The sequence below is a fragment of the Diabrotica undecimpunctata genome, chromosome 7 (genome assembly GCF_040954645.1).
Source record: "Diabrotica undecimpunctata isolate CICGRU chromosome 7, icDiaUnde3, whole genome shotgun sequence".
NCBI lineage: Eukaryota > Metazoa > Arthropoda > Insecta > Coleoptera > Chrysomelidae > Diabrotica > Diabrotica undecimpunctata.
This window is the reverse complement of record NC_092809.1, coordinates 80,905,076-80,921,676: the sequence shown is the minus strand read 5'-3', so window position 1 is coordinate 80,921,676 and position 16,601 is coordinate 80,905,076. Positions and strand designations below refer to the sequence as shown.

The window sequence follows — 16,601 nt, the reverse complement described above, 5'->3', positions numbered from 1 at the left end:
TGAGGACCCTTAAGCTAGCGGGGACACATGAACGGAATCCAATTTAACCTACGTAATATTTTTTCACCCATTTTTCACTAATTTATTACCACCCTAAAAATTTTTCACCACCAAACCAACCTTAAGGGGAGCGATTCTGCTGGCTTAAGATTCAAGCTAGCAGAATTCAAAAAAGAAACTTTTTGTTGATGGCATATTTTTTCACCCATTTTTCACTAATTTATTACCACCTTAATAATTTTTCACCACCAAACCACCCTTAATGGGAGCGGTTCTGCTGGCTTAAGGTTCAAGCTAGCAGAATAATAAAATAAAAAATCTTTTTGTTAATGGCATATTTTTTCACCAATTTTTCACTAATTTATTACCACCATAATAATTTTTCACCACCAAACCAACCTTAAGGGGAGCGATTCTGCTGGCTTAAGGTTCAAGCTAGCAGAATTCAAAAAAAAAAACTTTTTGTTGATGGAATATTTTTTCACCAATTTTTCACTAATTTATTACCACCCTAATAATTTTTCACCACCAAACCCCTCTTAATGGGAGCGATTCTGCTGGCTTAAGGTTCAAGCTAGCAGAATTCAAAAAAAAACTTTTTGTTGATGACATATTTTTTCACCCATTTTTCACTAATTTATTACCACCCTAATAATTTTTCACCACCAAACCACCCTTAATGGGAGCGGTTCTTCTGGCTTAAGGTTTAAGATGGCAGAATTCAAAAAAAAGCTTTTTGTTGATGGCATATTTTTTCACCCAATTTTTACTAATTTATTACCACCCTAATATTGTTTCACCATTAAACCACCCTTAAGGGGAGCCATTCTGCTGGCTTGCGGTTCAAGCTAGCAGAATTAAAAAAACATATTTATAATATACCACAGTGTTTTGCTAGGTTTTTACGAATTTATTACCATCCTAGTAATTTTTCACCCCTTAACTACCCATGTGAAAAGTCAATAATTGTGTAAGATTAAAATTTAAGGAGAATTTTTTTTTTAAATTTACTGTCCACTACTTATACTGAAATAAAAAAGTGTTTTGTTAAGTTTATACTAAACATTGACCATCCTGATAATTTTGCTCCTATAAACCTATTCGAAAACTTTCCTACTAGCTGAATATTTGAACCAGCAAAATAAGAAAAAAACGTATTTTTGAAATACCTCAGTATTCTGCTAAGTTTTTACGAATTTATTACCACCCTAGTAATTTTTCACACCTAAACCAAAGAATATAGACGCTTAGCGTCTATATTCTTTGCCTAAACTACCCCTTGTGATAAGTCAATAATTCTGTTAAAATTTAACGTGAAAAAAATCTTTTTTTACAATTTCACTATCCTCTACTTATAACTGACATAAAAAAGTATTTTTACCCTGTTAAGTTTCCATCTCTAAACCAATCTTATTTGGAAACGTTCCTCCTAGCTTAATATTCAAGCCAGCGTAATTAAAAAAAAATATTTATGATATACCACAGTGTTTTGCTAAGTTTTTACGAATTTATTACCAACTTAGTAATTTTTTATCCCTCGACTAACCCTTAGTGGAAGTCAATAGTTCTGCTACGTTTAAATTAAAGATGAAAAAGTTTTGTTTTATAATTTTACTAAATACTATTTATAAATAAAATAAGAAACTCTCTGGTTAGTTTTTACTAAATGTTAACCAACTTCACCAATTCCACCATCTACACATTTACGCTGGTTGAATGCAAAGCAAATCTTTTCGGAAATATGAGATACTACAGTATTACGCTAGATTTGTACTAATACATTACCATCCTAGTAATTTTTCACCCTTCAACTACCCTCTATGAGGAGTCAATAATTCTACTACGTTAAAATTTAAGGTGATAAAAAATCTATTTTTATAATTTTACTGTATTCTACTTGTAACTAAAATATAAATTGCTTGCCTGGTTTTTACTAAATTTGATCCACCCTTATAATTTTTGACCCCTAAGCCTCAGTTAATGGGAAACATTCAACAAGATACACATTGACGCTAGGTGAATAAAAAATCTTTTTGAAAACACAAGAGTGCTCTGCTAGAATTTTACTATATTTTTACCAGCCTAGTCATGTTTTTCTCAACTACCCTAATTGAAAAACATTTTCAAATGTTATTCTATACTAACTAATATTTATTTTTTCAATGTTTAAATATTAAAAATATGAAAACACTTTATTCCAAAAACTATAAATTTTACCTGTTTTAAAAAATTGACTCTGATTCGAGACGTATTACATGGCTAAGCGAAATCGAATCGTTAGTCCCTTTTATGAATATAAAATAACTGAAATCAAGTTGAGTTTTAGTAAATACAATGGAATTTTTATATTTCACAGAATAAATTACCAGGTAAGAAATATTCAAATTGAAATAATTTTATTACGTCTATTACATTATTTAACAGATTGTAAAGGAGGGTCGGGACCGTGCGCACCTATTGTTAAAAGATTTGTATTCATTAGGTAGATGAAAATTTGAAAAATAATTTAGGTATTTAATATTTTAATATTATTTAAATAAGAAGAGTATCAACGATTGGTCAAAACATAATTTTAAGATTAGGTGTATAACATAAAGAATTTATATTGGAAAACATTTTAGGATATAAATATTTTAAGTAGGGATATTCAAATGAGACCGAAATTACCGGTTGGTCAGAATAGCTGATATAGATTATTTGCGTAGTAAAATAAATTTATATTAGCAGCAAAGTCTAACTTTCCACGGTACCATCGATTCATCTCGCGATAATTCTTTTACTGGATAACGCAGAGCAGTCATTTTATTATTAAAAAGTCTATAACTGTTCTTATTCTATAAAACCGATCTTCAGGAATAACATTTGGTCCCATTGGATTATGGATGAAGATTAAGCACCTTAAAATTATAAGAAAAAGATATCTTCCGATGTTCTGCAAAAAAGATTTTAAGTTGAATAGTGGATCTGTTTTCCAATAACCCTCCAATCTTGAAATCCGTATGTGTCAGTGTGGAAGATAATTCCCATAAATACTAGAAATTCAAATAAGGAAAGTAGTTTACATCTTTAAATGCTAGAATTTACACAAACACCAACTTCACCAACTCTTTTATATGCTAAACATTGCAATATTGTTGTTTTGTACATTGCCTATTTTTTAACAAAATTCTACAACTTAAAAAGGGATCATTCCCGTGAGTTGGCTGTATATCATATAGTTAAAAAACTCGAACACTGTTATGATTGGTATATTTAATTAAATTTTAAAAATCCTAAGGGATTAAGTTCAAAACGTTTTCGGATTTATCAGTCCATCTTCAGTGAAATTTGTAGTACTTTTAGTAAGTAATAGGTAAGTAGTAATTTTTAATTAAATATACCAATTATTACAACCGAAGTGTTTTTCACACACACACTCGCACACACACACCGTGTAAATGTATTGAAGTATTTTTAAAAAAAGAAATTTATTTAATTTTTGTTAAAGGGATAGTAAGGGGTGAAAAATTACTAAAGTTGTAATAAATTCGTAAAAACCTAGCAGAAGACTGTGGTATAGCATGAATATTTTTTTTAATTCTGCTAGCTTGAACCGTAAGCCAGCAGAATCGCTCCCCTTAAGGGTGGTTTGATGGTGAAAAAATATTAAAGTGGTAATAAATTAGTGAAAAATGGGTGAAAAAATATGGCATCAACAAAAAGTTTTTTTTTTGAATTCTGCTAGCTTAAACCTTAAGCCAGCAGAATCGCTCACATTAAGGGTGGTTTGGTGGTGAAAAATTATTAGGGTGGTAATAAATTAGTGAAAAATGGGTGAAAAAATATGGCATCAACAAAAAGTTTTTATTTTGAATTCTGCTAGCTTAAACCTTAAGCCAGCAGAATCGCTCCCATTAAGGGTGGTTTGGTGGTGAAAAATTATTAGGGTGGTAATAAATTAGTGAAAAATTGGTGAAAAAATATGCCATCAACAAAAAGTTTTTTTTTGAATTCTGCTAGCTTGAACCTTAAGCCAGCAGAATCGCTCCCCTTAAGGTTGGTTTGGTGGTGAAAAATTATTAGGGTGGTAATAAATTAGTGAAAAATTGGTGAAAAAATATTACGTAGGTTAAATTGGATTCCGCTCATGTGTCCCCGCTAGCTTAAGGGACCTCTCTAAATGAATACTATGAATACTATGCGTTATCAAAAACTAGTACCGAGTTAGCAGGTAAATTAGGTATTAAACGTTCTTGTAACCACTTTCCATAATTATGTGCATTCATTTCAGAGTGGAAATCCCCTGATTTTGTACCTGACTTGAAGATTAATAATTCATTCATAATGAATCCCATGTCTCCACCGGCATGCACTATTATTAGTCCTTAGACCTTTGGAAATATTAGAAAATAATCACTTTGTTGATTCCTCAGTCCAGTTCTTCGAAGAAGTATGACCGCTGTGTAAGTAAGTTTCGTCAACATACACAATTGGCCTATTTTAAGTACGAAAATATTTGATTTGACTGAGATATTTTATTCTCAAAGCTCGTATCTCACTTTTTTCTATAAGCAATTTTCGGTTGTTTTCGGTTTTCTTCCAACGAAATTGCATTTTGCGTAGAAGTCGCCTTAGAGATGTCTGTGAAATTGTGATATCCAAGTCGTTATGAATTTTTTGTTTTAATTTTTTTACCGTAACCCGACATTTGTCTGTTTTATAAAAATCGTAGATTATTCTGCGAATGTCTCTTGTTTGGTGTTCCGGCAAATCTATGATTGATCTCTTTACTCGTTTTTTGCCTAGAGTGGCAAACTGGACTCTGTCGGTATTTTTCAAAGAACATTTTGCCTGTCTTGTTATCCTTTCGATTGTTCTGATAGAAATTCCTATAAAAGTAACTATAGTGATTCATTTTATCTAGTATGTAAGTATAAAAAAGTCTATATATACTGCCATACCGAAAGACAGTACACAATATATTCATGTGCTAATAGGTGTAATAATTTAAGTATGTTAAAAAATGTCTTTCAATTATCGAGAGTAAGACCGATGTACATACAATAATTATAATTTTACAAATTTTTGCAAATATGTTTATTTAAAAAGCTATGCCGTTGCAAACTTGAATATTTGGGCCATGTTATGCGACACCCAGAGAGATATAATATACTCCACTTAATAATACAAGGCAAGGTAGACGGAAGAAGAGTGGACAGGTCGAGAATGGTTTAACAGATCGTCTGCATCCCTTTTCCGAGCTGCCGTCAACAAAATTACTATAGCCAACTTAATAGCCAACGCTCGATAATCGAGCACGGCACATGAAAAAGAATGCCATATGATACAACCGCGAAAGTACGTTATACAACTAAAAGAGAATGAATTAAGCAGATATGTCTAATAAAATATAAAGGCAAAGTTAAAAACTCTCGATTATTTTCAGTTCATTTGATAGCGAATTAAAATTAATTTATTGTACAAACTTACCTGTTGCTTTAGTTGTTTCTTTCACAGTTTTCAAGGTATCTGCTTCGAGCTTAAAATTTTTGAAATAATTAAACACATTATATAAGTGTTTTAAGTAATCGCTTTACTGTAAATCAAGTAAATCATAATTATTACAAAAATCTGTTTTATTTTTATTGTAGTGCTTTATACAATATTTTTTGTTTGATTACCTGGTAAATATACGAACAAATCTAATGGTTTTCCAACACGGGAACAGGCAACATACAATTGACCATGTGAGAAACATAGGTTTTCTAGATTAATACCACAAACACCTAATGATTGCCCCTGGGACTTATTTGTGGTCATAGCAAACGCAAGCCGCACTGAAAACTAGTCGTTTAAATTCAAATGGTACATCAGTCGGAATCATTGGGATGCGTGGTATCAAAACGTCTTCTCCTTTATACTTTCCTTTTAGTATAGTTTCTTCTATCACGTTGTTCGATAATTTTTTTATCGCTAACCGTGTACCCTTGCAAAGACACGGTCGGTTGATATTTCTCACATTATAACTACCGATCCAACTTTTAATTGAAAATTGTGAGGTGTAAATCCTCTCACAAAAATAACACATCCAACGAGATAAAAAAAAGAATATGCGTGGCTAACCGCTGTTATTTTGGCCTGGGCCCTCAACTAAGAGCGAGAAGTATGTCAATAGCAACAAAGTGCAAACTTTATAAAACAATAATACGCCCAGTGCTCACATACGGATCGGAAACATGGACAATGACGACCCGAGATAAAGAGTTACTGCGAGTCTTTGAAAGAAAAGTATTGAGGACCATATATGGCGGAGTAAACGAACAGGGTCTGTGGAGAAGGCGATATAACTTTGAACTCTATAGACTTTTTGGTAATGCAGATATTGTGAAGACCAATAATACGCCCAGTGCTCACATACGGATCGGAAACATGGGCAATGACGACCCGAGATAAAGAGTTACTGCGAGTCTTTAAAAGAAAAGTATTGAGGACCATATATGGCGGAGTAAACGAACAGGGTCTGTGGAGAAGGCGATATAACTTTGAACTCTATAGACTTTTTGGTAATGCAGATATTGTGAAGACCATCAAAATAAACCGCCTAAGGTGGGTGGGCCACGTTATGCGGATGGATGAGAGTGATCCCACTAAAATAACTATGCTAAACAGGCCGGTCGGAAGAAGAAGAAGGGGGCGACCTAAACTCAGATATCTGGATGATGTACAGGAAGATCTGAGGGAGATTGGAGTGAGGGACTGGAGAAGATAGACACTCGATAGGGAAGGATGGAAGAATGTTTTGAAGCAGGCCAAGGCTCACGAAGGGCTGTAGCGCCAACTGATGATGATGAGGTATAAATCCTGGTAAATCCAGCGAGTTTAAAAATTCAAGCGGATAATTGACGACATCATCTTGATTAGTAGCAGAATCAACTGATTTATATATCCTCAATTCGCCTGTAATTTGTTCTTGAATTATGAAATTTAATTTATTTACATCTATGTTTTTTGCAGCCAATATAGCCCGTTCGCTTAACCAATCATGGTTGATGTAATTTTGAGCAACATCTGGAAACACCTTTTGAATAAGTTCATCTTTTGATCGAGTTAACTGACAAAAACTTTGAGGAAAGTTAATGCAACCAGTCAAGGTGTCTATAGGAAATTTGCCATTACCAATGTAAATGAGTTGTTTAGAGAATATGTCTCAAGATTGGTGATTTTGCAACTCGACACGCATATTCTTGTTTAAGTGTAATACCTTGACATGTTTCCACAAATTGGAGGACTTTAAACATGGATTGAGTTCATCAGCTAGCGTTGATCGTGGAATAACTGGCAATGTTTGACGAAAATCTCCTGCTAATAAAATCATTGCACCACCAAATGGGTTATGATTACTCCGTAAATCTTGTAAGGTTCTATCTAAAGCTTCTAAAGATTTTTTATGTAACATCGTGCATTCATCCCCAAAAATCAATTCACATTGCTGTAAAACCTTTGCCATTGCAGAGTTCTTCAAAGTTGCTGCAAAGTTGCTGCGCTTCCCGACGAAGTGAGTGCAAGTGCAATTTTATTTTGTAAGCGAATTGTTGCTAATATCAATGAAAGCAAAAAGTTTTTCCTATACCACCTGGTGCATCTAAAAACCTCCTGTTTTATCATTTGTTACTTTCATAAGTGTATCAAATACACTTCTGTTGTTCATTCAATAGTGGAAGATTTCTTTGAATTAATTCCTTCAAAGTGTTGAGATCATACAGTTTTTCTCGGTGCAACTCGTGTAACCAGTTAAAAGCATCATGCATTGGACGATTGGGCGCGGTCAGGCCTAATTGAAATAATATTTTGTTTGACATCATCACACAATATTATCTTTCTACTTGATCCACAAATCATTTGGGTTTGATGGGAAGCATGTAGATATGATTATAGAAAACAATGTTCGTATTTGATAAGCTTGTGATGATATTACTGCATCATTGAGAGTTTGATCCCAATGAGCGTCATTTTCTAGCAGTTGCAAACGTTGACAGGCTTCTCTGTATGATCCACACAAATCACCATCAATAGTTCGTAAATGTTGGAATGATGTTGGGTCACGTACATTGACTAATAGCAGTCGTAAATAAAACATTTATCATTGCTTGGATGTACTGAATAGATTCGACCAATCGCATCGGTAGAATATGTATTTGAGTATCCAGGAACTGGTTTTCCTTGTTTCCGTCGTATAAATCTCCTTGAGGATTGATTCCAAGTATAATATTTTGGCATTTCAGAATATAACAATGTTTAAGCAAAAGCATCGTTTTGGCATACCTCAAAAAAACTGGTTAATGTAGTAGATGGTGGTCGAGCAACTCTTCGAACTGCGTTCTGTGCTGTAAGTTATACTCTTTGTCCATTTTCTAAATGCACAGCTAAATGAACAACAGTAGTGTGTCTCTCATGAATAGGAAAAAAATATTCGCCAAACTGCTTCATTACTATTAACATAGCGGCCCATTTGGTATTGGGTAACTTCATCATTGGAATTCTCTGCATTAATACCAATCACAGTCACTTCCTTTGTTTACATATTTGCAAATGTATTTAATAGATTTCACTGAATGACAAGATTCAACGTTGATGTGCGCTTTGAAGGTCTTTGATAAAATGGGTGAATATGGAACAATCCAGCGATTATCTATTTTAATATCGTGAATTTCAAGATAAACTTAAATTAGATTAGATTACCGATTTCAATATAAACTTAATTGAAAAGCCATAAAATTTAAATTGACTTTACATTTAGTTAGAAAATATTTGTATAGGAAAAATAAAAGGACTGTTTTAGGGTTTTCCCGGAAATTATTCGAATATTGTTTGCCGTATAAACCATCCTTAGACTTCAAGGATCATTTAAAAAAAATTGTTAAGATTGGTCCATGCGTTGTTGAGTTATGCGCTTACCATCACATTTTGCGATTCATTTTTATATTATAGATTTAAATAAATATTTCAAAAAGTTGCAAACTGTTTTTCATATATAAAAATGTGATCGATTAAAATGAAAAACGTACCTTTATGAGGAAAAGTAGGGCGCGATTTTCAACATTGTAGTTCAAAACTGGAACCCGGACTTAAAAAAACTGGCCACGCCTATGAGCGCATGCATAAGATCAAACGAAGGAATGATGTTTAGCAAGGCTGATAATATAATGTCCGAATAGAAAAGTGTCTTCGGTGCGCTTTAAATGGATATGACGAAAAGGAAGAAGCCAAACAACCAATATTAGAATGCGAAGATATCCATGACAGACCAACAGAACAATAAATTCTTCTTCTCAGTAAAGAATGTTGGCGATCATCATGGAAATCTTTATATTGTTAGAAGCAGCGCGAAACATCTACATAGACGTTGTGTTGAACCAGGTTCTGAGGTTCTTTAATCAGGATCTTCTTCTTCTTCCTGGACCTCGCTTGACAAATATTTTACAACATTATTACATAGAACAAAAAATACTAGACACATTTTAAGACCTAAAAATAATAAAAGCCCTGGAGTAAACGGGATAAGTACAGAAATGTTAAAAGCAGTTAAAAAGCTGTTAGTAAAGTAACTAGCTAAGTTAATTTGGTGTATTTGGGAAAAAGGGAAGATACCAGTAGAATGGTACGATGCACTTATTTTTCCAATTTATAAAAAAGAAGATACGATGCTTTATGAGAACTATAGAGTCAACGCCCCACTTGACACTTGCTATAAAATATTAACAGCATTCTGAGAAGGAGAAGAAATCAGTCCGCATAAACTTTGTTGGGAGAATAATCAAACTGGCTTCAAGATAAACCGATCTACAACAACAAATTTTTGCTTTGAAAGAAATTCAGACAAGCTGTTATGAGTATAAAATAAAGTTATATGAAATATTCATGGATTTAAACAAACATACGATAAAATAAATTAATGAAAAAGTTATTAGAAGCAATCAGCCAGCTGGGTATCCCAAGGAAGTTGGTAAGGATTACGAAGCTAACGTTAAGCACAACTAAAAATAAAGTTAGGTTAAATAGGTTATTATTAGAGACTTTTTACGTCACGTTAAAGAGGGGAGAGAGACCACTATTAACAACTTTGTTTAATTTACGTCTGGAAACGATAATAAGAAACAGTGATTTCGAAAGAAATGGAACAGTTTTCAGCAAGCACTACCGATGCCCAGCTTTTATGAATGATTTAATGCTTCTGGATAAGGCAAAGATAGATAAGGCCATCATTGGCAATACCAATGATGGTATTTAAAAAAAGAAAAAGGGAAACAAGAAAGTATGGACTGGAAATAATTATTACAAAATATAAATACATTATTATGGGCGGGCGGAGCCAAGATGAATGAGAATAAAATTTGAAGATAACAAAAGAAGATGATAAAGTATATGAGTTTGAGAAGGTTAGTGAGTTTACTGGTTCGGGAGTTATTTAAAGAGAGCGGCTATAAGAAAAACGAGATAAGCACAAGGCTGGCAAAAGGCAACATAAAATATGGAAGTCTGGGAACGTAAAATATTGAGTAGCATTTTGGAAGGGATAAAGAATGAGGAACGATAAAGAAGAAAAACAATAACGACAAATGTCAAGCTATAGAGAATAAGGTGGCTGGGATATACATAAAGAATGCTAGTGAGAAGAATACTAAAATCTTCCTTACATAGAAAGATCATAGAAATAGAAAGAAAGAAAGACCGAGGTCAAGATGGAAGCTTGAGAGTTACTTAAAGGAAGTAGGTGTAACTCCCCCTCTTTGACTAATCATCTTCTCTTCATATAAATTTGGATCTATTGTCAGAAAATAAGAAAGAAACCAATCGTCATTTAATTAATTCGAATATCAAACCTTAAACTCTATATATTATACCTTAGACTCAATAAATTCTCTAGAAATCATTCAAAAATTTAAAATCTATTCTTTTGATCCTGTGGTCAAACTCATGACAAGAATTTCACCTAATTTGCATCTAAATCACAGAAACATTGCTTTCCTGTAGGTGCCATCTCATATTGGAATCACGGTAAATGATCTGGCAGATAAATATGCACGAGAAGACTTTAGAGGACGTAACTATTAAGATCTATTCGAAAACTCCAGCCACAGATCTCAAATATTTCCACAGTAAAATAGTTGACATATAGAACAACAGATGGAACAAAAACAGGCGAAATTACTTAAGATAAAACCAACCATGGTCTAATAGTTCCACCAATCGTTTTTCTCAGCTGATCATCACGCGACTGCGGCTTGGTTATAGTTACCTACGCATGTACATCTGGTGACACGCGATCCCCAACCCGAGAGTTATGCTTACGCGACCCTGCTAACAATAAAACACCTTCTAGTGGAGTACTTGTTAACAAGCGACAGAACGTGAAGTGGCGTTCTTCATCGGCGATGAGAAATACAAAATACGTAATAGAAATATATATATATATATATATATATATATATATATATATATATATATATATATATATATAAACCGAACCAACACAAGGTGGAGTACCGTTTTTCTTCTCAATATTTGTGGTTTATGATACCTAAGATAGGGCAAAACCGTCCAATTATGGCCGGCGCCTGCTATCCCGTTGTTTGTCGATAAGTCGATCCGCTTCAAAAGAAAATCGAAAGCTGATGCACGGCGTGTCCAATCCTTTGGACGCGACTAAGGAGATATAGTCAGATAAACAATCCAACTTCTAAAATGTTTACCACCAATATGATGGTGTACAACAGACTTAACCCTCGATACTCAGCATCGGAATGGTCCCACTACATTTTGGAGTAAGGCGAGTGCGTTTATTAAATAGCAAATATTTACTAATTTCACAGTAACGTGCGGTGCCAACCGTTCTCTTTCTCTGATCGTCAACATCGATCTTCTGTTTCACTTTCCTGACGTACTCCAGCGAAAAGTGCCATTCCACAAGTTGACTGAAGCCGCCTTTAAGCCGGTATCAGACAGCTCGCTGGTTCAGATCGGCAAACAGAAAATATATACAGTGAAAAAAAGAGAGACCGCGGTAGGCATTCCATCTTAGTGTAAAATTGATAAATATTTACTTTTGATAATGACCCTAACGAAGAGTATCCCTCGAGATCAGTACTTAGGTTAGTTTTTCTCCGCCAGTGATGCCGGTAAAAATTTTAGTTAATTGGGTAATTTATACAATGATAAAAATTCCAACACAACTTCGTTAGACCACTCCATAGTAAAATTACCACGACACTGACCGTACCTGTCGCTAATCATGTCAGAAGGTTTGATGGGATAAGTACGTGCTATATATCATCTTGCAGATTTCTTCGAACCGTGTTATTTTACCGACAAACAACGGGAGTGGAAGCACTGGCCATAAATAGACAGTTTTGCCCTATCTCAGGTATCGTAAACCACAGATTTTTTGGGTAAAAACGGTATTCCACGTTGGGTTGGTTCATGTTTTTATATTTTGTCCTTCTCTATTATGTACTCGTATTTTCTCTTTATGTTTGCCAATGAACAACGCCACTCCATGTTCTGTCAGATCGCACCTTTACACAGTACGGAAAGAGGTGAATTCGGAATCCCAGATAATTTAAAAGAACTATTGTTAAAGTGCGGTACCAAAGTGATTATTCAATATTTTAAAAGCATTAAATTATACAAAAGTTGATTGTTGTTCTATTTTATGGATGTTAATATTTTTTTCTTTTTGGTTAATGGCCACACAGGCTGATGTGAGTTTGTAAATAAAAAAAATAATTATACGCTTTTCGTTTCCCTTTTTATTTCAACTAAATGACTTGTTTTTTATTAACTTGCTACTACTAAGTAAATACAAATTTGTCAAAAATATCTTTTCAAATATAAACATTTTATTTTGACTTTTGTTTTCTCACATTACTTTCTTTTTTAGGTTTTGCCCACCACATAGAAAAGTACTAGAATACATATAAGCAGATATCTATAATTAAAAATTTGATGGAACTTAAGGACACTGTGATAATGGATTTAACTGAGCCGATAAATAGTATTGATAATAAGACGGACTTTTTTGATTTTGTTGAACCTTCAGATTCAGGAAACTCATTTTTAAAGAATGTAGAAGATAGAAAAGAAAATAACAATAATACTATGATCGTTACGGAGTTACCAGATAATTTAAATGAAAATTTTCAGCCCGCTTTTTGGAATATAAAGGATACCGTTAAAATAGAAACAGCTTTACTAGAGGATTTAAATAAATATTGCTGGATGTCAACTGCAAATGAAGTTGAGTCAATTGGTCAAGAAAAAAGTAACGCTGATGAACAAATATATACTCTAACAGTATTAAATGGAGTAGACCAAAGCGCCACATGGTACCGTTTGCCAAAAGAGGATGAGTCTCTTTCAAGTCCCAACTCCATGGAACAATATCAAGTAGGAATTGATATGGATTCAATATTGAGTGTGATACCAAATGGTCAATTAAATTATAACAACCTGATAACCAATGTCACTACTACGAATACAGATGGTCTTATAAAATCCGAAACTTTTACATATGATGATAATAAAAGTGAAATAACTAATTCATTTATTGTAGATAGTCCTATGTTAGAAATAACAGACACTCTTGAAAATGATAATAACGATTGGAAAATGTCTGATCATGATAATAACAACAATAAAGAGTCTCCAGACTCACTCTTAAGAAGTGCTCTTCAAGGAAAAGCATATATTCGGTATAACGGCACTTTTAAACCAATCCAACGAAAATTTCCAGACAGTGAAAATGCGGAACTAAAAAAAGTACTTTCGAATTCTCCAACGAATGCTTCTACAATATATACCAATGATGAAGAAGTAGATAGAATTCCTACAATTGTGGCTGGAATAGATGTTAACGGTAAAATAATTTTCGAGGAACATATTGTAACTAAAGTTATTAAAGAATCCAATAGTTCCACAAATACTAGCAACGTAGATGATCTTTTGCTCAGTCAGCTGGATCATTCATATCCAGAGGATTTTGAAAAGTTGAAAAAAATCGAACACGAAGTTGCAGAGTCTGTCCATCAGTATTGTCAATTCGATCATTCCGGCGAAAGTAACACTACTCCAGTTAATGGTGAACAAATAGGACTATCCTACATAAATCCACAAATACAAACTGTAATGCCGAGAAGTACAAATGTAAAACCTAATAAAAAATATAAAAGACAAAGTAGCGGTAGTAAAACAAACACAAATTTACAAAACGCAACACCAACACCGACAGCAGCAGCAACAACAACAAATGTAGTTAGAAAAGAAAGATCACTTCATTACTGCAATATATGTTCTAAAGGATTTAAAGATAAATATTCTGTTAATGTACATATTAGAACACATACTGGAGAAAAGCCATTTGCTTGTAGCTTATGTGGTAAAAGTTTTAGACAAAAAGCACACCTAGCCAAGCATTATCAAACGCATATAACACAAAAAAATGCTATGGTAACAGGTAATGTTATTTCCGTAAAAGGTAAATCCAGGTAGTTTAAAAAACAATTATAATAAAATAAATACCAAATGCATTTGGTTTCGAAAATTATTTACGGATTTTAAAATAAATACATTTCATTTTTAATAACATTTCAAGTGAGTGTAAAAATAATAGAATGAAAATAATTTAACGATATCCTTAAAAATTAATAATTTATCTCTTTTTTAAATGTTAGCATAACAATGTATCCCATTTTTTTATATATAATAAGTCACCACATTTTTACTGAATTTGCTAGTTCTAACAAACAGTATTTCACAAGTTAATTGTTAAAGATGATTCGAAAAGTAAGCTTAGTCATTTATTGTACTTTAGTAACGATAATATAATTTAATGAATAATTCTTTTTCGAAATGTGAAGTGAGTGTTAAAGTGAAATGCTTGTTCCATACTATGTGTTTTTAAAAGGTTTCCGCTTTTGAGCGACATCAATTATTTTTACTTAATCTTAATATAATCTTAATCTTACTTCTTTGGGCGCCGTTTCTAATGAAGGTTGGCAATGACTTCTGCAAATTTGTCTCTATCCTGTACTTTTCTTATTAGGGTTTGAAGGTCCAGGTCAGTACAATCCTTAATGTAACGCAGCCAGGTCATGTATCGTCTACCAGGACCACGCTTTCCTTTTACTTTTCCTTCCATTCTCTTCTTCTTTTTATGTAGACATGACTGCCTATTTTTAATGTGCCTTCAGTAAGTTTTCGTTTCATTGTTTTCGTGGTGTTCCTACTGATGGTCTTTCTATTGGAAAACCGTCTCTCGCCATCGTTACTACTCTATTTGTTGTCATTAGGCTTATATGATCGTTCCCTTATACTCTTCTATGTCTTACCTAGTCCTTGATATTCTCCACTTTGCATCTACGTCGTATATCTGTGCTTCTAGCTCCGCTCCATAGTGTCTTGCCATCAATTTTTCTAAGAGTTTTTATCTCTACTGATTTCAACATTCTTTTTGCCCGCTCTGTGTCAGGTCGTGTTTCTACCTCGTACATTATTATTGATCTGATGAGTGTTTTGTAAATTTTACTTTCATTTATTTCCCGATATTTTTATGTTTCCATACTGTTTCATTCAGAAATCACAATCACAAATCACAGCAACTGAAATGGAGTTCATGGGAAGAAGCTGCAGAGTGACAAAAATGGATCGCATCAGAAATGAGGAGATAAAACAATAAATGGCAGTAGAACAAGACATACTCAGCTACATCGAAGAAAAACGTTTAATTTGGTATGGACATGTGAGAAGAATAGATCATACAAGGTGGATAGCAAAGATTTCGGATTGGAGCCCAATAGGAAGGAGGAAAAGAGGTAGACCCCGAAGATCATGGAGGGATGAAGTGGACGAGGCCATGGGAAGACGGGACCTTAGAGATGGAGAATGTCAGAACAGAAAGGACTGGAGACGTTGGCTGAAAGAAGGAAGGCGGCGACAGCTGTAAAAATTCTTATATAGATAGATAGATGTTTCATTCAGATAACCTGCAGCTATGTTTGCTGTATTCACTTGAGCTTTGACTTCTGTTTCGAGCTTTCCGTAGCTAGATAGTGTGATGCCTAGATATTTCATTACTTGTTCTATTATCTGACCTTCCAGCTCCAATTTACATCTTAGTAAAATTGATGTTATAACCATGCATTTTGTTTTTTTTTGTCTTAGTAAAATTGATGTTACAACCGTGCATTTTGTTTTTTTTTTGGGACACGAACATGTTCAATTTTCTGGCGGTTATATTAAATTAGTGCAGCATACTATGTAAATCATCTTTACTTTGAGAGATTATCTTGCGTCGTTGTTATTTTTCTCCCTTTAGTATCCTTTTTTAGTTCTTACTTTTATGATTTCATCCATGATAAGGTTAAACAATAGAGGACTCAGGAATTTTCTTGTCTTATCCAATTGTCAACTTCAATTGAGTGTTAGTTCTTCTTCTATGTTTACTTTTATTGTGTTGTTTTGGTAGATATTTTATTTTGGTAGATATATATATATATATATATATATATATATATATATATATATATATATATATATATATATATATATATATATATGTGTATATATAT

The 16,601-nt window shown here is 33.3% G+C and overlaps 1 protein-coding gene across 1 annotated transcript in view; it reads left to right on the top strand.

Annotated features, from left to right (window-relative positions):
- The window catches only part of LOC140446831 (uncharacterized), a 70,065-nt gene extending 53,797 nt beyond the window's left edge, over positions 1 to 16,268 (top strand). Inside the window, exon 2 of the mRNA XM_072539416.1 lies at positions 12,917 to 16,268. Within this exon, the coding sequence (XP_072395517.1) occupies positions 12,982 to 14,523 (1,542 nt within the window). The 5' untranslated portion in view covers positions 12,917 to 12,981 and the 3' untranslated portion in view covers positions 14,524 to 16,268. The remainder of the gene's footprint in view (positions 1 to 12,916) is intronic.
- The last annotated feature ends 333 nt before the right edge of the window (positions 16,269 to 16,601 follow it).